The following is a 25,753-nucleotide window of genomic DNA, read 5'->3' on the forward strand; positions in this document are numbered from 1 at the left end:
CGTTTGACCCCAGACAGATCCTCGTTAAATCACCTTTAAACTCTGACAGAAATCTGGATAAAAAAACACCAGTCAGGTATAGAGCGTTGGAAAATCCATTGTATTCAACCACGTTTTACAGACGGAGTCCGAGACCCCAAACCGACGCCATTTTCACTGGCGTACCTCTGACATGCCATCAGTTCAAAATCCTGCTTATAGTTCTCATTAAATTAGGAAAATTCAAAGTATCAAGCTGATAAAATCAAACATAAAGCAAAAAAGACTTTTACAAAAATTGTACTTTCATTTTATCTAAATGCCGTCCAAAAATCTGACAGTACAAGAACATTCCTGCAAATGGCACAAGCAATGTTTCCCCGCTAACGTCTCATCTTCACCGGCTCTCAATTAGGAAATGGCCTCTTATCGCTAATGACCGACATTCATTCTTATTGTGCATTATTTCTAAGGCAACGCGGAGGACCAAGCGAGCGTCTCTTACCGAATCCAGCGGCTGGTGGTTGGGACTGTTTCCAGTATCTGCAGCAACATTGGCACGCTCCTGTCCTCAGAACAGCTTGGTTAAAGGCAACATGTTACACACTGAGTTTGACACACACGCAGAGTCGCAAACACGCACACGCAGACCACCACAAATCCTCCGAGACACAGAGGCCGCGATGACTCCTCCGCTCGTCGTCTGGTGTGAGCTGTCGTTAAACCTGATAAATCATCAAACGCTCCCGCTGACGAATTCAGTCGTTTCTCTTGTTCTTCGTAATTTAAAATTTTCTGACATAATGAAAAAGAATAAATTAATACACAAACCAAAGTGCCCAAACTCCAGTGTAAACACCAACCGTCTGATCGTTTTGGCGCTGCTGGCAGCTCCAATGGGAAACTAACCTGGACCTTACTGCACATATATGTACACACACCCAAATAGAAAACTCTGTATACAGAACAGTGTGTACAAACGTGTGTAAACCACATCTTGTACAGGGTCTCAAATCAGCATATTTTTAAAGGAACAGGCATTCTGGGTCGTCCGCTTGTGTGCCGTGAGTCAGATATTAAGATTGACATCCCTCTCACGTCTGTACACTAAATATGAAGCTAACACCAGCAGCCAGTTAGCTTAGCTTAGCGCAAAACTGGAAACAGAGGGAAACAGCTAGCCTGGCTCTGTCCTAAGGTCATAAAGTCCACCTACCAGTACGTCTAAAAGCTGACTGATTAACACACTTTATCTCATTTAGTGATGAAAAACTGTCTGTAAATCCACACGTCACGTCTACACTTCAGCCTCAGAGGTGATGGGAGGCAGATTTTATTACCTTAGGAGAGCCAAACTAGCTGTTTCCGCTGTTTTCAGTCCTTGTGCTAAGCTAACTGCTAAGCTAACTAGCTGCTAGCACGAGCGGCATCGATCTTCTCATCTAACTCGAAGCAAGAAAGCACATCCCCCCAAATGTCAAACGATTCCTTTAACTGGCGTAAATCTATGAATCTTGATGGACCTGAGGAGTGTTTTGTTCGTATGGCAGGAGATTTCTCTGCGGTGATCAGCTCGAGCTGAGCTCCCTGTGTTCCACAGCTTCTACAACTGGCACATTGTAGTGGCGATCGTCCTCTGTGACGAGGCACACAGATGGCCAGTCATCCTTATGGTCGTCCGGGTAGTAGGTGACGAACTCCTCCGTGTCGGCCTTGTACAGTCTGTAAACTTGAATGGTGCACTGCAAGGCGTAGCCCAGCAGGAACATCTCCACCTGCACAAATGCACAAAGCAGGGGCATAATGTCACCTGCACAGTGAGAGAATGCAGATTTCCCAAAACAGCACAATCAGCTGCTCAAGCACATGATATTTATAGGTGGAGTTTCTTTATGGAAACTGTGCCTGTAAAAGCTTTAATTAAAAGAGTGAAAATAACAATTAAACCACTCAACACCTTGTTCCTCCTGAAACCTCGTCACCCCCCGAGGCTGGCGGCGCAGAGACAGCGCAGCTCGAAAACAGAGAGAACAGCACAAGCGCCGGCATGTTTTACTGTTCGGCTTTCACATGACGAGAATGCTGCACGCCCAGTCTCATGACAGCTGACATTAGTTGCTGTTTTTGTTTTTGTTACCAAGCGTGACAACAGTTTATCCAGCAGAATTTTACTGCTGGATTCAAAAGGGCACGAAAGTCCCAGCAGCTATTTTCTTCTGAGTGTCGTGTTGTTGTAAAAGGTTCATATAAATGCTCCCTACCTGCCAGGAAACTACTGTACGCAGCCAGTAAAACGTTCAGCAGGTCTTTAAGTGCCTGCTGAAGTGGATCTGCGGTCTGCTGATCGACAAATAAAAAGAGGAGCCTCCTACCTGCTCCAGCCCGGCGCTGAGGCCCACGTGGCTGAGGTGGTTGGAGAGGAAGGAGCGCGGGCAGTCGGACGAGTCGCGGGCGAACAGCAGCCAGCAGAAGAGCGGGACGTCTCCGCCGGCCTGCATGCGGCGGTGCAGCTCCACCGCTCTGCCCAGCATCAGCAGCTTGAGCGCCTCCAGCAGCCCCAGCTCCTCTTCTCCTCCCCAAAACGCCCGCTCGCACAGCCGCTGCCGCTCGGCCGCCGAGGAGCAGTCCACTGCCGTCCGCCACTGGAAACAAACGAATCAATAACTGTTTTGCATGTAATCGTTGCAGCCGTTTATCAAACCAACAGGAGGATTTGCTGCAGTTTTCTGTTTATTTCAGCCGTAAACTGTTTCTGTCAGACAAAATAAGCAACTTAGAGAGGAAGTTTTAGACCATGTGACAAGAATTTCTCATTATTTTGAACATTTCCTGGCCTAAATTATTAATTGCTTAATGAAAATCGACTGATTGACGAATAAAGAAAGGTAAGAAGAGAAGCAGTTAAAGCCTCGAGGTCGAATTTTCAATTAGGAATGGAACAAAATTAATAATGTATATTGAGGTAATTGAGGGGAAGCTGATGGCAGTGTTAAAGAAATGATTCGAAATCATACTTTCGGGAGCCTTGTGTCATCTGGCCTGCGGTTGAGAGATTTCTTCATTTGAGAAAAGCATAGACTAACCAACCGGGTGACAATACCATCATTAAGCCCCACCAAGATGACAGACGAGTGTGCCAAATACAGGAAAACACCACTGGCAAACTGGAATTACCGCCCTGTGGTTTCATGCCTCTGTCAACCAGTCAAACAGTTTACCTCCACGTCTGCACCAAAAGGGATTCTGTGTATTTTGGGTGAAATGGAAGTTATCACCATATCGACATGTTTGACTCCAGTGAATAATGTCCAGTCACAGCTTCATCACATGGTGCAACGACAATCACCTGGAGCTCAACATCAGCAGAACCAATCAGACTGTGGAGGACGACAGTGCTTGAAACGTGGACGCTGCTGCGAAGAAGCTGTAAAACGTGGCCGCTTCACACACATCTTCAACCGGCACTGAAGACCTGAACGATCAGCACAGCTTCGTGAAGCTGACATTTGACATTTTGAACGTCATCACTTCTTCATTTTACTCATCAGTGTGGAAAATTTTGTAGCCGTTACGCAACAGCAAAGATCGAAGAACAACGCAACGATCCTGCTCAAGAACAACAAACACATCATTTTTATCTGCCATCAGTCTGTCTGACTAATCCCGTCAGTGGAAATGCAAAGAGGGATGTAAAACAGGGAGGCTTAGTGTCGTTCGTGACTTTACTTCCTGGGGCTCAAACATTCAAAGTGGGCCTCAAAAATCGAGAAAAAAAAAATCTGCTTCTATTTACAGAAGGGCTATTGTAAGGTGTGTTTGTCCCATCCCCTGCATATACATCAGTGCATACGAGCAGTCATATTCATGGAACCAGCACAGACCAGAAAAACACAATGGTCTACTCTGAGCGCAATTATACAGGATCCATAATGTCGGGCACAAAACCAGCACACAGTACAGCAGCAGAGGTCTGACTTAAAAAAAAAACAAAAAAAAACGTGTGCAGTAAATAGCAGAATTCCTCACAAGCTAGCAGCGGCTCTGACTGACTGTAAATCCTGACTGGGGCCTCATTCTGTTATAGTAAAGAGGAACTGTGGTTTTAACTGCTGAAGCAGTTTCTTTGAGGCTGAGGGCTCATCTATCCCTCAAAATCCTTTAAAGCATTACAAGGTTGTGTGTTAATGACCCTGAGCGAGGCAGCAGGGCAGCATTTAGAAGCTACCTCCCTTTAACATATGGAAGCAATCTCATCTAAACGCTCTGTGGATGAGTATCAATACCCTCAGCGTCCACGGATGGCATAAAAATAGTGCTGTGGTTTTCTCGCTATGTGTCTTCAAAATACTTTCTCACTGTTTCTGAGCAGATCTGCAGCCGGTACCTTATTCTGGAGAAGCTCCATGTAGCCTTTTAGCTGCAGGGTGGCATCTCCCGTCCCATCTCCCTGCAGGCATTCTCCCGGAAATGTCCACTGACTTATCAGACCTTCTTGGGCCTCGAGTTGCTTCGGCAGCTGTAAACACACAGAATTAAGATGCTGAGATGTGATTTCAGCTGCATTCAAAGGAGCTGAAGCGCGGACGTTATTAAACACGGACGTTATTAAACACGGACGTTAGAGCGGGCAGTCTGCAGGATTTTGTTTTGTTTTGTAGTTTCTCTCAATTAACCATTTCCCAAACCCATCCCCCAAACAGTGCTTGTCCAATCATAACTTAGCAACTGTTGCGAGGCACAGCAGGTCTGTCAAGCTAATGGTGAAGAGGTGTTTGAAGAGTTTAGAGGTTTTCCAAACCCAAAAACACAACAGCAAACGGGTAAGGAATTCATTGAACAGTGTGTTAAGATGCTCCAATGCTAGCTGCAATCATTAGCATTGCTAACAAGCTAACTACAGCAATAACCGAGTGTTACTTTCAAGGCCAACTAAGTTCGATTCATGGCTGCACATTCACTCCCTTGAACAGGACTCTTTTTTTAAAGTGAGTCACCACAAACATTAAAAAGTCGACCTTGGACTGCGTTTTCAACTCATGAAGGTAGCTAACATTAGCTTAATTAGTCAGTGAGCTAGCTACAAGCAAGTGGCAACCTCTTGGACTGAAAAATGAAAAGTGCCCCAAGCTGCACTTCCTAGATTGGCCACTTGAGCCTGGCTCCAAAAGTGAGTCAATCCCCATAGACCCCCATATTAAACTGCCCAGCTTTACACAGAAAATAAACATGTTTACAGCCTGGTACGCACTTACTGAAGTTATAATAAGGCTTAAAGTTAGCCAACTTCACACTCATGAAGTCAGCGACTGTTTACCATCGAAACGTCGTCCTCCTGCAGCCACGCAGGCAGCTGGGTGCTGTGGGAGAGCACCTGGAACAGCGTCGCTCTGAGGGCACAGTAGTTGTCCCCCCTCACTCTCCTCAAGCTGCCAAACCTCTGGGACATCTCTTTATAACCCTGCAGCAGCACACAGGGACACCACAGGAAGACTGAGCCATTAAACATGAAAAACAACAACTGGCTTTAATCTGAAACTTTTCTCCCCACAGGCGCACTGACCTTTCTAATGAGAGCACTCTTGGCAGTGTTTCCCTTCCACTCTCTCTCACTGTAAGACAGAATGTCCATCGCCGGGTCCAAACTGCATCTGTCCTCCACCTTTGAAACTGAGCACAAGAGGAGAGTCATCGCGGACAAAGCTAGAAGACATGTCTATATTGTTCATGACAAAACAAAAGCAGTGCTGTTTCAAATCTCTGATGTGTGTTTTGGATGTACTGACGTGCAGGCGGAGGTCCCGCTTTATTTTCCTGTGATGCTGAAAGCTCCTCGGCTCCTCTGTACAAGTCTTCCTCGCTAAAAGAGAAAAAAAACGGTTTATAAATTATTGATATCTTCCTTATTGTCAACAAATCCTTCTAAAAACCAGTGAATCCAGAGCCTGATGGATCTTATCGGTGTGCCACTGTGGCCCTGAACTGTTAAAAGCACACCGTTCCACTGGGTGTCGTTTCAGTGAACACGGGCACTGCGCTTTCTTCTGAGTCAATCCCGCACACTCTGTCCCGCTGCTGTAAATACTCACTACCGCACCAAATTGGTATGAATCTGCAGCTGAAAATAGACCCCCACCAATGCACTCTTTACTCCTGCTTGAGTAATGTTTGCTAAAAACAGCTCTTCTAAAAAAACAATGAAAATATACCGTACGTCTGTACCCGGTGTTTAAAGTTAGGTATCTGGTAGGAATGAAGGGGTTTGGGGCTGAGTGCCACAAACAGTGCTGGTTTTAGTGGTTTTATGGAATCTGTTGACAATAAGAAATATAGAGAGAAGAACACCAACCTCCTCCTTTGACTCATTATATTATGAAAATGATTTTTTTTTTGGCTAATCCTACAAACCATCATTTAAAAAATGCCAAAATCTCTGCATCACTTTCAGGAGACAACTGTGTATTCTTCGTGGTTGCTCTGTGGCAACAGCACATGCACTTTTTAACCATGTCTCCAGGGAGGATGATGATCATGATGATGTGTGCGATCTTTCAAATGTGAAGACTAAACACGTTGTGCTTAGTCTACGTTGCCTCACAGTGTCTAAACAGTGCCTTCCTGTGTTGTAACACAATCTTTCAACAGATAAAACGACTTGGACGCGTGATGTTCGGCGTTAAAATCCGATTTATTCGCTGAAGCGCTTAAAAAAATGGATCATTACAAACCTGTTCCCCAGGCCATCTTCAGCAGGGCCGTCCTTCTCGGTGACAGATATCTCGTCAGCCTTTAAACCGGCCGATGAGCTCCCCGTCAGCTGCTCCTCGTCTCCAGTGACCTCCTGGATCTCCCCATCTTTCCCAGCCTGAGCCTCGGCCTCGGTGGGAGCGCTCCCCGCCTCCTCCTCTGTCTCGCTGTTCTCCTCCGCTTTGGGAACATCTCCATCTTTGTCCTGTCCTTTCAACATAACTTCCTCCCCAATATCCTGTTTGACGCTCTCTGAGGAGGTGACCTCCTTGGAGCTCGTAGCTGCACACTCAAGACTTGGCTTTGCATCCTGATCGGACTTTGAGCTGGAGGGAGAGAATTCATCTTTCTGACTCTTCCTGCTTTATATATATATTCATTATTCATGTCTTTAACTCATAAAAATATGCGCCACTTAAGTGACATTTTACATCATGCAATATTTATTTAGTTGTACAAATACAGCAGAAAATATTTATAGGAGTGTGAAAATCCTTTCGCTAATTCAACAAGCCGGTGGTGTCTATATGCCCCCTAGTGGTCACAGGAAGGCTCTCAAAAACACAAGTACACAGTTTATGTAAACAAGTGCCTTGTTTTGATATCGCAAACTCTGAACCCACTGACCTCACGCCGGCGTCTGCCAGAGCTGTGGTCTCTGGCTCCCCGACATAGTTGGTGGAGTCTCGCTCCTCACCACCACTGTGGTTGAGCCCCGTGGGCTCTGATCCAGAAGAAGACTCAGAGACATCACAACTTTTTATGACTCCAGGACCGGCCTCCTCGCACGCTGAAGAGCTCTCCTGCTCTGGATCCTCAGTCATGGCACTAACACACAGGATGACAGGAGAAAGGTGGTCATTTCTACGCAGCAGAGGCTCAGTCTGCTAATGCACACCACTGACTGTACGGGAGCAGGTCGGCTGTATGAGATAAGTTGAACCTTTATTGATCCCACGCCGGGAACATTAAGTCGCTTCAACCAGCAAGTATTAAGAAGCAAAACAGCAAAAACAGAGGCATAAAATCTTGGCACAGCAAACACTGCAGTATACCTGTATACCATATGTTGCATACAGTATGATACAAATACTGTTAAATACAGGCAGGAGACCTTCCAGTACGCATGTACTCCGTGGAATCAAGTCCAGTGGTTCCTGATGTTTTTGGTTTAAAATGAAGCAACAGGAATATTTGAATATGTTAACCAGGAAACGGCAAGCAAAATCTGAAAGATTTATAGTAGAAATGTCTATTTCTGCTTTCCTATTTTTTGAATCATCCCTTCAATGCCTCATTTTTAACTTGCTACCCAACCATCATATCTGGAACCACTGGTCTAAAGTCATCAGACTCATCGTTTCCTTCACTCTATACTGTATATTAAGAAGCTGACAATGCAAACTGAATAACAGAAGATCAAAATAAATGGCTTAATGTGACATATTCCAATTCAGCCTCGTGATATGGTGATGCATTTTTCTAACTATCACCCAAGACGGAAAGTTTACGGTTTGTCATGTGACTCACCAGCTCAGAGACTCTTTGCTGATCTCCTGACTGACCACAGAGATGGACGGCAGCTGACAAGCTGCTGCAGCGAGCTGCGTGTTTGGCACAGATAACACTTCATTATTGTGAGAACACTCCCCCGATGGCTCGGCCACAGCGCTGTCTATAGGGACCTTGGAGCCATCTTCTTCTTCATCGTTATCATCAGTGGACAATGTCATGCGCTCTCTTGCTGTGTTTGTCTCTGCATGGTTTTCAGGACAAACTGCCTCGGCTGGTAGCGAGGTGCTATCAGGGACTTTGTCCTGCTCTGAGGCTGGATTTTCTTCTTCTGGTGCCGCATTTGGCGCTGTACAAACTTGCCAATCAGCTGCGGTGTCTTCCTTCTGAAGGGAGTTTAAAGTGCATTGCAGAAGTTCAGCTTGTCCACCGTCTGCTGGACGGTCCTTCGTGTCTTCATCTTGTACTCTGGTGGAGTTTTCTTTGGGGTCAGACCCTGTCCTGGGAGACGACTTTGATGTCTGTATGACCACCTCTGGCAAGGGTCCATTCTCCTGAGTGTTATTGGGTTCTGTCGCTCCAACCTCAGGACTCTGCTTCACCTGCACAGCCTCAGCCTTCGCCTCCACCTTTACATTCGCCCCATCAGGCGTTTTCCTGAGTAACACAGAGAGGATGCATCCCATTATACAACAAAAACAGCCTTCAGACCCTAAACTAAAACCCCGGCTCAGTTAGAGCTTTGACATCTTGAGTAATAACCTCTGACCTATGACCAGGAACCCGAGTTGATAAGTGACAAGAAGACAAGATGTTTAAAGACTCTTTCTGCATCATTAGTGTGAAGGAGACGGAAAAACATCTTTATTTAGTATGTCATTGCAGTAATAACTAGAGCGTGAAATGACAAATAACTGTGACTCTTCCTGAAACCCTTTAAGACCTCGGAAAGTCCCCCTGCCCTGTTTGTGACCTCAGCACTCTGTGATTTGGTCATATAACACACCTGATGCAAAAACCATCTAATCTTCTCGTTAAAGCTTTTTTTTCTCCCCCTGTTGCCCAGCAGCGGGTCTTTAACAGCATTTTCATGATCTCACATTTTTGTCAAATCCAGTGTTTAAACACAGTATTTAGACAAGACACAAAATTCGGAGCTTCATTAAGAAGTTGGTTTCACTGTTGACAAGTCTCTGCAGAAAGAGACCTAAACCTCCGTCACTGAGTCAAATCTGACACTCGCTCTGATCTCAGTCTGAAAAAACAAACCTTCATGGGAAAATTTGTGACTGTGTGCCATAAAGTCACTGACGTAAATTGAAATGGTATCAGTGGTTTTTATTCACTGCTGTTTTTTCTGCAGTTATTATTTTCATTTGTTTTATCATTTTATTTTTTATTTATTAGTTGGCTGCTGTCTCTGAGCCAGTTTGTCCACCTGGGACATAAAAGTTTTCCTCTTCATTCTTCTGTGAGACCAGGAAAATACCTTTAAGGGTGTAACCCGCTGCTGAACAACAGGTTTAAAATAACTTGATGATTTTTCCCCTTAAGTCTGTATCAGGAAACCCTGTCACCAGATCATGTAGTGACATGTACAGTGCTGAGGTTAAAAAAATAAGGCCAGAGGTCTCCAAAGTCCAAAAAAAGGGAAGTACTACTGAAAGGGTTATCTCACCTTATGTCATTATCTCCTTCAGGACCACAAGTGCCCACCACAATGGTTTCGCCTGTGGGCACCGTGGCCTTCGACTCATCTTTGAGCAAACCACTTCTTTCCTCCGCACTGTCACAGGGACTCTCAGCGTGACAGCAACTGCTCCCCATCTATGGCCAACCGCTCCCTCTGCGTGGGAGGTCAGACAGACTGGAGGCTGAACGGTGACCTCTGGTCCAAAACAGCCGCAAGCGACCTGATGAGTCGCCAAAGCGTGAGGAATTCAGGAGTCCATGATGACGAGGGTCAAGCAGCCGCTAAAGCCAGGAAACACCCATGTTTGCATCTTGTCTTAGAGCCAGTACCTAAAAACCCAAAGAGCTGCATCACTGAATGATCGATTAAAAACACGCCCTGAGGGCTAAAACAGGTGTTACAGTAAATTCAGATTCTGTCATCTGATTGAGAGTTTTAGCTGTTACCTCAATCACTAAACACAAGAGGATTAACAACATGAAAAAACGACCAAATAATGTCAAGTGAGGTGTCAGTGCTGGACGCAGACCTGCACAACACAATTTATGCTATTCCGGCTATTAAAGTTTGTTACTCCATGTATCTAAATGCTGTATGCTAACAATATTTGGCTATCAGCTAACAACAATATTGACCCTGTCTATATACTGAGAGGGAGCAGGTTTGATCTAAATGCAGCATGTGATAATGTAGATTTCTGAGTACAAAACGTGGAATTACAACTGAAATTTCAAGCTGGGTCACAGAATTTGGTGTAACACCTGCTACGATGTTTTTCATATACATTTAATGTAACACTAGCTTGTTAATTGTTAATATAATCACAGCACAGGGAAGTAACGATGGTGACAGAATATTTGACATTACACATTCAACTGTCACTGCCAAATTTATAATAATGACAAAAAAACATACCTCGATTCAGTTTAATTTCAGATAAAGCCCACAAGCGTGCAATCATGAAGCTCCGATTCCTGTTTCACTTTCGGCTAGCTGGAAAACAAGCTTAAATTAGCTTGTCAGCTAGCTGAGGTAAACTTAAAATATAAACATGCGCTGCTACAGACTGGTCGCCGTCATGAGAACCACTGCTGCAACACTGGTTACCTTCTATATTTACTAAATCATTGTCGTTTAATACGACACATTTAATAAATAATGCGTATTTACTGTATTTTATGCGGAACATCTGTTGGTGCGAACCCCTAGCTAGCCAGAGCAGCAGGTCACGGCACGGTCCGAGCGCATGACGTCATACTCATGTGCGCCGAGAGTTTTGCTGCGTTCAAGGGCTCCTCGGAAACTCGCAAGTTCACATCAACTGTGGTGCATTTTGACACATAAACAAAGTATTCATCCTCACAAAAAGGAGTGGATTGACCGTTTAGTCTATCGATAAAAGTTAATGGACAACAATTTGGATTATTGATATGCAAAGCAAATCCAAATGCACCGTTTTCAGCTTTTAATATGTGATTGTTCGCGTTCACATCACGTTTGGCTCCGGGAACTTGGCGTTCACTGTCCCCTGACATCTTCGACACAAAACATTTTATTTGTCTGTTTTATGAGTGCCTCTTCCCAATTCTCACTCCAGTAATATATCTCTGTAATACCAATGACTGTGTGTAATTGTGCCTTTTAAATCCCAAAATTTGCTTCTGAAACAAACTGTAACAGCATCATGCAATATCTAAAGCTTAACACCATCTTCTTGTTAAATTCTGTCCATCTGGTAACAAAATATTTAGAAATCAACCTTGTGTTTTGGTAGCAATGCATTTGTTTAATATGAATTTAACCTTGACACATAATGTTCAGATCAAATTTGACCTATTTCAACATTTGATAGGAAAAAAACACCCTCATTCATTCTTATAGCCTGAAATTTGATCGAAGTGAGCCAGTCAAGAGAGGTGGATTTAAGGAATTCCTAAATATTAGAACAAATAAATGGTAATTCTTCATCAGAAAATTCATATGTGGCCAGTGAGAAATAAGCTGTAATATACATGTTTTCATTCAGGTGGGCAACAAAACAAGTGTGAGAACAGAAATATTGTAAAAATAGTATTTTTTAATTTTCAAATGTTCAACCATCTTTTACAAATTTTGAATGTAAAATTATATACAGTACTTTGTATATACATCAAAACACTTTACATCCTTGTGTGAGAAACGCACACTCGGCTGGTTCACGGTTCATTTGCTGTCCGAGCGTCCTCATGTTGAACCACTACATGCTCTGCAGCTCCTGTATGTGACTGACGAGCTCCTGTGGCAGTCCGAGCTCTGACACCAGCTCCACACAGCGCTGCACGAGGTGATTCAGGCCTTCGCTCGAGCTGGAGGACGCAGAACGGGGCTTTTGCTGCTGGTGAGGAAGGTCTAGGTCCATCTTTTCTCCTCCCTTGCAGCAGTCTGTTTCTTTACACGCCGCTCCACAGCAGCTCGGATCCGCCTGCTTCACCTCCAGGTCCTCCATGCTCTCCGAGACGCTACTCACGCTGGGAGGGGGATTCTCCAACGCCTCCCTGATGCCGTTCACGACCGCGTCTTCATGCTGCGAAACCCGCTGCAGGAGGTCAGTCACAGAGGCTGGGACGGGACTTTCCGGATGCTGGATCTGGCACCAGCAGCATATAGCACTGTGACGTGACACACAAAGAGGCGACAGTGTCAGATACAATGGCACAGAGGAGAGACTGGGACAGAAGAGTCTTCAATGACGACCAGAACAAAAGAGGCTCAGGATGTTTCTGTGCGGGAAAGAGGCAGAAACGTTTTTAAAAGAGTGAGTGAAAACTGAAAGGCAGGGCAAAAAAAGTCATCTAAAGCACATCTAAAATACCTTTTTCTAATATACATGATCATGAAAAAAAAGCTCTGTTTTATGTTTTCTATCTACAGAATTCTGCAGCATTATTTTCAATATCTAAAAACTGACAAGTTAAAAAAAATAAACAATATTTTGAAGTGTCCAACCCAACATAAACACACTTTTCTGCTCTTTTAATAAATTCAAAACATGTAGATCACTCATCTCTGCATGAGGGGTTAGAAATGTAAAGGCTTTTATGCAGGAAAAATAAAATAAATAAAAAGAAAAGGTCTTTTTTCTGCTCCTACTGATAAATACCTTAAAAATGTTTGAATAAGAAAACACATTAATGCATCAATGTTGTGAAATGAGATATTGATTAGGATTAATTTATTGAAATATTGTGACATCACATAATAAACATGCTGTCATTTACTGAAATGTGAAATTCAATGTTTGCTCAAATTGAGTGTGTTTCTTGTTTCATTTTTTAATAAGTCAGAGCCAGTTTTTAAAAAGCTGATAACATTTAACTTTGGTAGAAAAACACGTCGATACTCCTCAGAGTAGGGTACTGAAAAACTACAATTTTGGGGTCAACACAGAAGTGCAGTTGTTGTCATTTGCCCTTTTACTTAACAGTGAAATGAACATGCTTGTCCCTCGAGTCCCCCCTTTTGCCTTTAATGCGGTCTGTGGTGAAGACAAGCCTCAGAGATTTTCACACGTTGTTCTACAATTTACAATATGTCAACAAATATCCCCACTGTTGAATTCATGCAAACTATTCTCACTCAGACTTTGAAACCTTCAGATTCAGAATAACGTGTTTGTAGTACAGTGGAGGAAGAAGCTTAATGGTGGTGATGCTGAGGTCATAAAACTGTGGTTTAGTTCATTCGTAGCCTCACATTAGCTTTTTACTCCCGCTGGCTGTATTTATGCTCCAAAAGCCATGACACTTGTGTTTGTGTGAAAACTATCTTGCTGGACAAAAGGTGTCAGCATCCTAAAGTTCTGCCCGTCACAGATCTTTACCCCTTGGCAAATAGACACAATGAATATTTTCAGTGTTACCTGACATATCAACTAAAATGAGGATTTACAGGAGCGACTGTGTAACATGGTTATATTAACATGTATCTGATCAGGAGATTTATGGAAAAAAGTGACTCCCAACACGTCTGACTTGTGAATTATAAGCAGTGAAGGACGTTTAAAGGGCATAAAGGTGTCAAAGTGCTGTGTGTTCAGAGAGAATAAACATAACTCTGTGTGATATATTTCTACCTGTAATCATAGTGGGACTCACACTTCTGTCTGGCCTCATCACTTTACTCTGAAGATATATGACATATCAGATAAATTACAGGATGTTTTACCTTACAATTCCTTTGAGACGGCCCACAGGAGCAATCTGAGCTGCTCCGTCCCTGAAGCCCATGTTGAACCCGACCTGAAGCGAGGCCTCCTCCCCAGCATCCACTCCGTCTACATACCCGTCCTGTCCGCAACATCAGTCAGGAGGGAAACGGCCGACATTAACACGCTAAACTTCGCTTTACAGATGATGCTCATAACGAATACGTGAGAGGTAGTAGACTGGACAGTAGTTACTACAATGTACACGCCAACTTTAGCATTTTCAGTGGGTTTAACAACATATTTAAAGGCTGGTTTGGGAGCTAACGTGACGCATAGCATGACGGAGCTAACAGCATTAGCTTTACCCTGATTCTCTTCTTCATGTTGGATGTCCACTCTTTCGTCTGCAAACTGATGTCGTCCGCGTTCTCGTCGAAAACATCTTCTTCACTGTGCGAAACCGCTTTGACCCAAGACATCGCGACTTTATAATAAATCCTATTAAGACAAACGCTGTTGATATTTCACCTGCATCTGGACAACCCACCGGTCTGGGGCCAACTTTAACGCTACTGCAGCAACAACTTCCAGCTAACGGACTACGTCATCATCCTGCGCCTCACAGGGAAATTCCACCTTAAAACGGAATTTATTCCGTTAACTAATTTTCTCTTTGGCGTTCAGTCATTTCCCTTTTAAACTTCACACATGGTTTTATTTAAACAGTAATTTAATCACAGAATTTAAACAGACTGGGGCCCCAAAGTACCCAAAAACCGTACCTTAATACATTACTTTGAGGAAATGTACTTAGTTACACTGGAAATTAAGGCTGCAATACAATACAATACAATACAAAACAATACAATAGACTTTTCTTAAGTTGGACCAGGACAACGGATGAATTTTATTTAATCGAATTAGAAATTGTCTTTTTCATGCTCTAATAGCAAATGTTCTGGTATGACATTCACAAAAGATCTCTTTGACGCTTGATAACGTTCATTTAATTATCCAACTCAGATAGAAGCAAATGTTTTATTTTAGGGTGTACGTTTCCTTTGGCGAACACTTCTTCTGTGGTGTTTTTGGTCGAAGCCTCATCAGAGACACTACACATCCTGCAGGGGGCGCTAGTGGCTCACTGGAAAACTGAGTGAGGCTCAAACATCAAACATCAGAGCTCAGCAGCGTTCACCAGTGATGGGAGACCAGATTAACTACTCAACGCACATTCCAGTTTTAGCTTTAACCACACATCATCATCATCATCATCATCATCATCATCATCATCATCATCATCATCATCATCATCATCATGTCAGCCTGCTGTTTTTGTCTCCTCATGTCTTTTCTTTCTGTCTCATAGTTCAGATTTCAGATTTTTTATATTATTTGTTTTGTTTTTATTCAAACAGAGGTGCAAATAATTAATACAATAGAACATTTTTAGGGTTTTAAATAAAACAAAGGTTTGAGGTTTAGTTCCGATGTCTAAAGATAGAAAAACTCCAACTCCTATTTCCAGATAGAAAAATCACCAAACTCCTGTTTGGTAATTGGTAATTGATTTGCAGCCAGTTTAATCAGAGCTGAACCTCAGCCTCAGTTTTAGGTTGATTTCTTGAACAACAAAAATAATGAAAAACACACAGTAATGTTACTTTGCATATGCATGATGAAGATATATCCATGTTTTAGACAAGACATCAAAAAATCATTTGACTTACGGAGAAATGGATGAATCCTCTAAATGTTCTGATCAGAAACATGTTGTCAGGGAAGCAGAAATCATGTCTGTTGTTGTTTTTTTCCATCTGTGCTGCAGGTTCTGTGCACCTGAACACTTCAAATCACTGTCCGGTGCATCTTCACAGCTTCCTGTTTAAGTTTTCAAACAATAAAAGTGTCATCCGTCATGACAAACACATTATTCACTCATCAATAATGCATCTCAGCCAGCCTTTTCACCCCACTGCTGAGTAAAGACACAAAGTGTGTGTGTGGGGGGGTCTTGTTGTTTTATTTTCAGATTTTCTCATTCCTCATGCCACGCTTTATGGAAAACACAGGAGAGAGCGCGCGGCGGGCGCATCCTTTCACCTTGTTGGAAGGCATTTGCAGCCGCTGGACAACAATGGCCTTGAGACCACTCCGAGGCCACGGCGGAGTTGTCTCTGTTCTGGAAATGGAGGCCTCATTCGCGGCAGCCACACCTCCAGTCCCCTCGCTCAAAGAGTCAAAACAACCAGCCGGGGCAATCACCTGACACATTTCCATCCAATTTCCACTGCAGAATGTGTTCATTTTCAGGCTAATGGCATGTCATTTTGCTGGAGCCTTTGGTCAAGAATTAATCCTGGAATCAAAACAGATTTTCCGGGGAGCAATCTTCCATCAAGTATTGATTTTTTTACACTCACGGAGCCTGTACTCCCTAATTTAACCTGACAGCCAGCAGCACAATGGACTGGGAGCACCTTGGCATCTCACAGAGGGAGCTCTCCTCCTCCTCCTCCTCCCCCTCCTCCCCTCCTCCTCCTCTCCATGAAGTGAAAGAGAGATTGGGAAGAAGAAGAAAAAGAGGACTCCCAGATGTATAAAACAAAGAGCATTGCTTACAGAAAACACAGAGATAACGCTTCCATCTCTCTGTTTTACCTCTAATTATGTTTTCTGGTATAGTGCAACTTGGGCAGGTAAGGCTGAGAGGGAAAAGGGGAAAGTGTTCTGGGGCCATCAGCTATCATTATGTGCCTGTTGACATCTCCCTGTCTTTGAGTGATTCTCATCTGTGATTTCCCCTGGCCATTTTCCACAGATGCATGAAGAGGGGTTTCATCACGGCCCCCGTAAAAAAGGACCAAAGTGTCCGTACAGGCCCTCGCTAATAAGAAAGCAAAGATGTGTCCGACCATGTCACTCCTCCACCATCCATATCCGCTCTCTTGATGCCTTCAGATATGCAATCATCCCCCCACCTCTCTGCATGTGCTGTAAGTATACTATACCGTACGTGGAGGTCAGCGGGATGAGAGGATGATGGAGGGCAGGGCCGGTTATTTTCCTGCAGCTCTTAAAGCAGCGATGACCCATGTGCAGCAGAGTTGCACTTTGCCAAAGGCTTTTCCATGTGCTGCTTACAAACTACCTGACAGGAGGGGAAACTGTTTCACTTTTTATCCGCTGCTTTTAACTCATAATCATCCATTTCAGGTAGTAAGCAGCACATTCCTGCAACACATTCTGTAATAACGACTCTAATCATTGCTGTACATTAGCAGGAGGTCTGAAGACGGACCCTTCAGCAGTGGTGGACCAAGTATTCACATCCGTCACTTCAGTAAAAGTACTAACAGTACACTCTGAGAGTACTCCACTGCAAGTAAAAGTCCTGCATTCAAAACCATTTTAAAGTAAAAGTATGTTCGTATTTAGTTTTATTTTAATATCTGATGTTCTTGGATTAATGTTACTGCTGCATTCATGTTGCATTTTACTGCTGTAGATGTTTCAGGTTGAGCTCATTTTAACAAGTTTAATCTACATTAATGCAACATCTTCTAAAAGATCATCACGTTTGTCCTGTGGGAACCACGAGTCTCTAAAAAGTCGACTTTTCATGAGATAAACAGCTTTGTGACGATGCATTTTCCAGCGAATCCGAGAAGCTTTTTGAAGAGTAAATTTGGCTCAATAAGGAAGAATAAAAGGAAATCATCCTTCAGTTTATCAGAAAAAGTCAACACAGTTGGAGATACATGGTTTTCACTGGACATGAAGAAGCATAATCTGAGAATTAACAAGTACCTTGAACATGTACTTAAATAAAGTACTTGAGTAAACGCACTAACCTTCCGCCATGAGCACACACACTCCCACCCCCCTCAGCCTGCAGCCTCTGCATCACTGCTGCTCTTTCTGCTTCTTCTTCTGTGGTGTTTTACAGGTAAACTGTCTCTCTGAAGTTCTGTTGTCGGTCCAAACAGTTTCTTCCTGCCACAGTTGATCCAACGACACTTAGAAAACACAGACGATACGATAAACAGCGATTCCCAGCCTCTGCTAAAGATCCGACAGAAAAGATGCTGCTCTCTGCTCTTTACCTACAAACTGCTCTTTCAGCTTTTTGTCCATTTGAACAGTTAAATTTTGATTATTTAAAGTCGCCATAATGGAGAATATCTGTTTTTAAAGTGCCTGTTTATTCATATTTAAAGTGCACTGGAATCAATAATAGATCAAACTACAGTTTAACACATGTTAATATTTAGAGGCAACAACCAAATCACATAAATTTAGGTTTTCACTCCTTCATGATTGAATTCCTCATTTGATTAAACGGAATTACAAAAATCTAAATCAATCATAAATTAATCTCCCTTTCATTAACATAAACTCAGAGGCTGAAAGTAAAGTTTAATGTATATTTCTGTGTGCACTTCTTCTTCAAAAGGCATTTATAAAACACATAACTGTTCTTATTAGAGTGCTGTCACTGGAGCAGAACATGAATCAGGATTCACCTTAAAAGATTTATCTACACTAAAAGTTTGTCTTTGAGGACAAAAGTAAGTTATCTCTTCCATCCTGGTGCATTTCAGGTCGGAAATGCTTTCAAAATCAAACTTTCAATTTCCTTTAACAGGACGTAATGTAATGTGTCGTATAAAACTCCCGATAATGGCTCTGATGCTCAAGGCCAACACAAAGATAATCTTTTAACAAGCAACAACAAGCACGGAGCTATTGATTAAAGCAACTATTAAACAAACTATTTAAACTATTCACTGGCTCTTCAAATACATTTTTGATGGTGGTTGTGATTGTTTTCACCACGTCCTTGTGTTTCTTAGTGCACGTTCACTAAATTCAAAAGCAGTGCATTCAGCATGTGCACGCCCACGAGGCCATTAGAGCTGCATGTGAACTTTTAAATAAAGTGTTATTGATTACTTTCTTTTATCTGCTACAATATAGAAATCTGGAGCAGCAGACTGCGTGCAGCAGCCAGGTGGGAAGCAGGAGCGCCACAGCAGCTCGTACAGTCCAACCTGAGCGTTTGTGAGACTTCTGGGGAAAAGATTCCTGCACAGAAACGCCGAGCAGAGTTCAGGCTGCGAGAAAACAGAGACATCACAGCCTAAAGACACGCATTCAAAACCTGGGCTGCTAGAAAGTTAAATGGACTATGTGCCGATGCAATCAGCTGCTCAAGTCAGACAGGTGTCTCTGCAAAGACCCGGGCGATTAACTCCTCTACCTGCAAATACCTCACAGTGTGTCATTGCTAATAATGCTGAAAAAAAGGCTGAAAAAACACAGAAACAAGAGTGAAAGCAAAAGGGATCATATGCATGGCCAACCTGGATTGCATGTGAGGATTGGTAATTGCACCCCCAGAGGCATCTGGGTGTGCAAAGCAGCAAAGTGGGAGACGCCTGAGCAGCTCGGGCTTCACAGTCAGCGTACCAACATCTCAACCTTGAGGAGGAAGTGAAAACAAGGAGGCGGAGGAGCGGAGGGTGAGGGATATACAGACAGTTCATTTACCCAGAACATCAGCCCACCGCGCATTGTCTGAAAGATAAGGGAAGTGAATGCTTCATGCCTGATGGAAAACAAAGGCAGCAATTTAAAACCATCTGCATCCAACACATGCACTCTCTCCCTCCACCTCTGTGTTTCTGTGTCCTGCCTGATATTGAAACATAATCCATTTGGAGCGCCGACATGTCATAATATTTCTATCCGGCCTCCCTCTCCACATTCAGGACAATTTCAGGTGGGTGCAGGCTCGAATGTTTTATTGCAACAAGTCAGACAGTCGGCTGAAAACTGGAGTCTTCGCTTTGATGCTGTTTAGAAAAAAAAACATATATAAAGAGAGAGATGGAGGGACACGAAGAAAAGGAGGACTTATGGATCACTTTAAATCCTTCTTAAGGAGACTTCGGCTGCTTCTGTTGACCTCTGCAGCCTCAGAAAGTAACAATAAAGCACAAAATCCAGAGATCAAAACTCTTCTTTACTGTACAGCCGTCTTATAGAAACACCACCGAAGCTTCAGGGTGAATCCTCAAACTACTGCACAAATACTGCTTTATATACTGCTGACTTTCACTAATTACACGCGATGTTATACTTCATGTAGTACACATGATCGTTTACTTTGTGTTTCTCCTGAGATTCTTTCCTTTCTCCAGTTTCTCCTGTAATGCAGCTCGAGGATCTAAAGGTAGAGGGTGCTGCGTGTTTGTCTATTTGTTTATTTAATGTTTGTTTCATGAGTGTGGGCCAACGCAACGTTCACAGCTTGGTTTGAAACAACAGGAAAACAGACACACACAGAAATACAGTGAAATCCATGTGGCAGTGGGGCCCCCAGCGTCAAATCTAGCTTTAATGCCTTCATTTCACTATAACACTGCGTTTTCTTGCATGAATTTGTTCTTAGGTGACTCATAAAGTACTATCAAAAAAATCTATAATCATTTAAATTAGCACAAATTAATTACCACCCAATATTTTTGGTGCCTGAAGCTTCAGGGCCCCTGACTGTTTGGGGCCCGAATGCAGTTGTCAGAAGAGGTTTCATGGAGCACATGAAGGGCAGCAGTGGAAGGAGTCGCTCATCCTGCATTTAAATCCTACTTAATACACAAGTTTTATCAGCAAAATGTACTTAAAGAATCAAATTAACTAAACTAACTATTAACTATCATGATTTCATCATAAAGAATGCACCATATTTTATCAGAAAAATAACCACAGCTGTCAGATAAATACAGTGGTGTAGAAGTATGAAGTAGCATTAATACAACACAATACTGCACAACACTTGAGTAAATGTACTTAGTTGCTTTATGGTTATTTCTGGATGAGTCTAATATTATTAATCTAATGCAGCTCTATTGAATAAAGTTCTCTGAATCAGCAGCTGACATGTACAACAAGAGCTGTACAAAGTTTAATGTGACCTTTTGCCATTTCTAAGTAGGTGAAGAGTTATTATTAATCATATTTATTTTACTATTTTCTCCTGTGCTTTTCCTGCTGTGACCTGTCAAAATGCCCTCAGTGAAGAAATGCTTACTGCATTGATCAGTAGGCGTACGGGTGATAGACGGTGGACTGGGGTTACGTTGGGTGAGCAGTGGAAATTGATCTGATCAGAACTTTATTTGATTCGAATGATTAAACGACACGTTTTCACACTCATGCAGGTGAAAGTGTGAAGAGGCTTTAGGAGAGGGACCCTGCTTTCTTGTACGGAGAAGTTGTTAAATCTCGGATACTGTAAAACTTTCACGCGTGACACACTGTTATCAGATTCACTTCCAACAATGATTGATAAAAAGCTGAAGCCCTGACACTGACTGTAATTCTGCGTCAGGATTCCTCTTAACTGTGCTGCTGCGGCAGACAGACGGGAGAAAAGTAAACTTTTATCAGCAGCAGAATACAAACAGTTTGAGAAAACAAGATATGGGTCAGGAGCTGCATCTGCACAATTACACCGTTAATGGGAAAGACAATGAAAATGGCACGGATCGACAACAAAAGAACATCAAATAACTCAGTGGAGCTGTGTACACCTCAGCCATCACCGCTCAAAAATACATCCAGTGTTTTGAAATGAAGGGGGAGAGAGAGCTGAAAGGAAGACGAAAAAGCATCGTGAACATCAGTTTTCAGTCTAATGTTAATAATTTATGTTGTCTGTGCTTTTTATTATTATTATTTATTTATTTACTACTTTCTTTTCAGCAGCCTGCCCGTTTTTCAAAGGCATCATGGACAGGGAAGCCGTATCAAACTTTTGAGTTTAGTTTCAAAAGGCTTTCTCCCCGTTTATTTATATATTTCTTCTTCTTTACACTTGTCTTGTTGTTATTTGGTGAGGCAAACACATGAAGCTTTGATGAGAAGCAAACCTGACATGTATTCTTCTCTACTGACCCCGAGGAAATCTAAATAAATTGCTAAATATTGTATGTAAGGCTCTTTCTGTAACCTTCCCTCTCATTAAACACATCAAATATTCCGTTGCATTCATTCATCTGTCCAACAACAATGGGTTAAAAGTCGAAAAACACCTTAAGTATGAAGGTGTGCACGGGATGAATTAAGCTGCACTTGACCATGACCTTGCAGAGAGAGAGTCAGGACAAGTTTGATTTTATTTGACGCTTTCAATAACCGTGTTTATGTGTGGAGTTGAGAAAGATGAAAAGAGAAGTCAGAGATGTTTTTAGAATATTTGTATGTTGCTGAAATCTTTGAACTTTACAGCAAGCGGCGCCTGTGTTTCTTTTTAAAACGAAATACAAAATATGAACTCAATTTTTCTTGATCGTAAATCAATCAAACATCTATCTATCTATCTATCTATCTATCTATCTAGTCTAATAACAAAAGGGGTTATCAAGATTGTAATCAATGATAGACTCATCTACAATTCATTTAAATATGTGATTTAGAGGTAGCTAACCACACCAAATTACGTGAATTTCACTACAGAGTTAAAAGCTAAGATGGCTGCTACTCTGCTTAGCTAGGACTGTTAGCTAGAGTTTAACCAAGCTGTTCTTGAATTTAACTGCTAGCTCATTTAATTATCTGTAATAGTAAACTGGATTTCCAGGATTGTAACCAATGAGAAATTCATGTACATATCAGTAACATTTAAATGTGTGATTTAGAGGAAGCTAAACACCCCAAATCACATGAATTCCAAAACTAAGAGATAGCAGTTAGTTGCTACTCTGCTAAATGATGTTACGTTAGCCGCTTAGCTAACATGTTCCTTATGTGATTGGATTGATCTGCATCATTTAGTTCGGTGGAGTGATAAACCATATTGCAGACAGTGAAAGCAATGAGAATTTAATCTATAGTTTAACATATTTAAATAATACTGTGATTTTTTTAATAGATTGTTTAACCTCAGCAAATCATGAATTCAGTTAAAAGCTGAGATTTAGCAGAAGTTTAGCCTAATTTCTCGATCATGATTGGTTTTATCTGCCTCATTTAAACTGACTGACTGAAATGCAGACATTAAAAGCATTGATAATCTATGATTTCATATGTTTATATATGTGATTTAAAGGTAGCTTAATTGCAGCAAATCATGAATTCCACTTGAGTCAAAAGCTGAGATGGCAGTTACTTCTTCTCCGCTAAGCTAGTTAGCTTCAGCCGTGGTTCATTTATTTCCATCATGATTGAATTTAGCTTCTGCCTCATTCAGTTCTGTGGAATAAGAAAGAGAATGACTTAGATTGAAATCAATAATAAATTAATGTATAATATATAATATATATTTCATTTATAGATTTCTGTCTAAATTCAGTTTCTGACTGAAAATGTGTTCTTTGTGTTTTGGCTTTGTGGGGCAGAACCTGCATAAAAAAAATCATTCCACTGAAAACAGGAATCAAAATTCATGTCAAACAATTGTTTATTACTAATTATGGTACAAATCAATGTGACATACTTGAAGCTTTTTTTTTTTTTGGAAATACACAAAGTGCTGCTTAACTGACCAAACAGATATTGCTCTATAGATTAAGTACAGTTTTCAGTCTATAAAAAAATGAAAACCAACCTCTGCAGGCTCTTCAGCTTTGGTTTCGAGTTCTTCGACTATTAACAAAACATCAAACCGGTTTGTTTGTGTTAGTAAAATTTCACAAAAGCATTTAAAGGTGATTCACAAATCATCCTAATTGGGTTAAGAGCAACATTACTGTAATCTCCTTTTCCTCTACGCGGGTCTACAGGTCTGTGAAAACTGAGAGGTGAACGCCACAACGAATGAGAAATAATGCAGCAATAATAAAAAAGAGATGACCAGAGAGTCACATGTGGCTCAGGAAACCACTTCACGAAAATAAAACAATCATGTGTCACATAATAACAACTAAAACACAAGCCTCTCCCTCCACATCGAAGTGAACATCGACACACACACAGTGCAGAGTTATCGTCTGTCTTTTCTACTGACCTGCTGCTGCTTGCATGGCATCTGTATGATTCTCACAAGAACAGTACTGAGGTAAACCTTGGATGAACTACTGTACATTTCTACTCTTCAATTCTTTTATCTCAGATTTTAAAGATTGTCAACATCATGAATCTATTTCTCTGTACAATGTGCATAACTATAGAGCTTTGGTCCAGCATTGAAAAGTTGAGCGAAGGCATAACTCCTTTCTGTGTCTTCTTTTTATTTTTTGGTTTTGGTTACAGCTTTATTGTTAAGCCTCAGAACGGATCCATATTCTACCTGCAGGAGCCTGCTGCCTCCCCGTATGTTTGTCTGGTGGGTGGATGCAGACATGTAGTTTCTTGGCCAAAGATTTGCCTGAATGAAACACTGTAAGCAACATAAAAACGCAGTAAAAACACTTTGTTGCTGTAGACGTGCAGATGGAAATTTAGCTTCAGTACTCAAATATAAAGTCTCTGTGAGCCACAGTGAGAGTTGCCTTTCCTGCAAAACTCACGTTCTTCTTTTAAAACACAGACATGTAAAGCTTCTTCATGTGTTTTCTAATATTTACCGAGTGTGTGTGTTTTACAGGCAGAGAAGAAGAACACAACAGTGCACGGGGGACTGAAGCACTGAGATAGCCAATGTGACATGGAAGGACAGATATTGAGCAGACACATGATTCTGAATAAATTGCATCAAATTTCACCTCACTTCACATTAAGTTCACTCGTTCTGACATGTGACACTTATTCTCAACATTCACCTCTTTTTTTTTTCTTCTTTTCCTGTGAGGGTTTTTGTGAAAGCCTAATGTCTGCAGTGACGCCTGGGAGGTTCTTGCCCAGAATATTGACATTTCTCACAAGTTAATACGACGTAAAATGAACAGTTTAGTGACACAGTGATGGAGAGTCAATTAATCAACATATCAGTGGACTGAAATTAATTTCTACCATGAAGATCTTGGTACCAAATAATCACAAATACATGAAATCTTGAATAGAGTCTGCTGAAATGAACCTTTTGAATGGCTGACTGTAACATCTGTAAACCTTCACTTAGCAGCGTGAGATGCAGAATATAAAGGAAACCACATTTATCCTTGCAGAGAAGCATATTTGAGTTGAATTATTCAGGTTATAAAAACAGCCGAACTGGAATGAGCTCAGTCGTTTGGTCAGTGGCAACAAACTGGCTGAAACCACACACGTTTTCTTCATTTTAGGGCTTAATTAAAGGGTTCATCGTGTAAAATAATGTCTTATTTTTCAGTGAAATTAGCAAAATTCAGGTAACGATGTTAAGTTTGGTTTGGATAATTCTTCTTCGTGTGGTTTGAGTTGAAGCATGCAGAGAGAAATCAGCTCAACAGAAAATTCACCCAGCACATTTTCTATGTTGCCGTGAAGGAATTACAGCAGACACTGTTGCAGCGGTTTGACACGATGGTGTTTTTTTTTTTTTTCTTTTTTGTTGTTAAACTCGACCCACAGAGTGAAACACTTTAGAAAAAGGGGGGAGAAAGCCGTGTGAAGGAGTAAATAAGAAGGTAAAATCTTCACCAGTCCTTGAGCTGAAATTTATGTGTTCTTTGGCTATCAGGCTTTGGCAACAGAATGACACAGTAGCTCAAAAC

At 41.9% G+C, this 25,753-nt stretch overlaps 2 protein-coding genes across 2 annotated transcripts; both read right to left on the reverse strand.

The window, feature by feature from the left end:
* Positions 1-81: 81 nt before the first annotated feature.
* Positions 82-11,161, reverse strand: LOC143314457 (uncharacterized). Its single transcript, XM_076721478.1, has 11 exons — positions 10,844-11,161; positions 9,914-10,257; positions 8,254-8,892; positions 7,351-7,551; positions 6,705-7,049; positions 5,763-5,836; positions 5,540-5,646; positions 5,294-5,437; positions 4,364-4,495; positions 2,352-2,621; positions 82-1,754 (listed from the first exon to the last, which is right to left on the reverse strand). Exons 2-11 carry the CDS (start codon positions 10,060-10,062, stop codon positions 1,548-1,550), a joined length of 2,268 nt encoding a protein of 755 aa, XP_076577593.1. The 5' UTR covers positions 10,063-10,257; positions 10,844-11,161; the 3' UTR covers positions 82-1,547.
* An 824-nt stretch (positions 11,162-11,985) lies between these two features.
* otulina (OTU deubiquitinase with linear linkage specificity a) lies at positions 11,986-14,728 on the reverse strand. Its single transcript, XM_076761562.1, has 3 exons — positions 14,480-14,728; positions 14,132-14,253; positions 11,986-12,576 (listed from the first exon to the last, which is right to left on the reverse strand). The coding sequence occupies exons 1-3, from the start codon at positions 14,591-14,593 to the stop codon at positions 12,165-12,167; spliced, it is 648 nt and encodes a 215-aa protein (XP_076617677.1). The 5' UTR covers positions 14,594-14,728; the 3' UTR covers positions 11,986-12,164.
* Between the last annotated feature and the right edge of the window lie 11,025 nt (positions 14,729-25,753).

This window comes from Chaetodon auriga, chromosome 21, assembly GCF_051107435.1.
Source record: "Chaetodon auriga isolate fChaAug3 chromosome 21, fChaAug3.hap1, whole genome shotgun sequence".
Classification (NCBI taxonomy): domain Eukaryota; kingdom Metazoa; phylum Chordata; class Actinopteri; order Chaetodontiformes; family Chaetodontidae; genus Chaetodon; species Chaetodon auriga.

What these genes read in the sequence shown, in the direction of transcription:
- LOC143314457 (XM_076721478.1), bottom strand. Translation starts at nt 10,062, where the DNA reads ATGGGGAGCAGTTGCTGTCACGCTGAGAGTCCCTGTGACAGTGCGGAG. An exon ending in GAAGGAGATAATGACATAAG is followed by an intron (nt 8,893 to 9,913) that starts GTGAGATAACCC and finishes TGTGTTACTCAG; the next exon opens with GAAAACGCCTGATGGGGCGA. An exon ending in TGGAGCTTCTCCAGAATAAG is followed by an intron (nt 2,622 to 4,363) that starts GTACCGGCTGCA and finishes GTTTGTTTCCAG; the next exon opens with TGGCGGACGGCAGTGGACTG.
- otulina (XM_076761562.1), bottom strand. Translation starts at nt 14,593, where the DNA reads ATGTCTTGGGTCAAAGCGGTTTCGCACAGTGAAGAAGATGTTTTCGAC. An exon ending in ACATGAAGAAGAGAATCAGG is followed by an intron (nt 14,254 to 14,479) that starts GTAAAGCTAATG and finishes TGTTGCGGACAG; the next exon opens with GACGGGTATGTAGACGGAGT. An exon ending in CGTCTCAAAGGAATTGTAAG is followed by an intron (nt 12,577 to 14,131) that starts GTAAAACATCCT and finishes GTCACGTCACAG; the next exon opens with TGCTATATGCTGCTGGTGCC.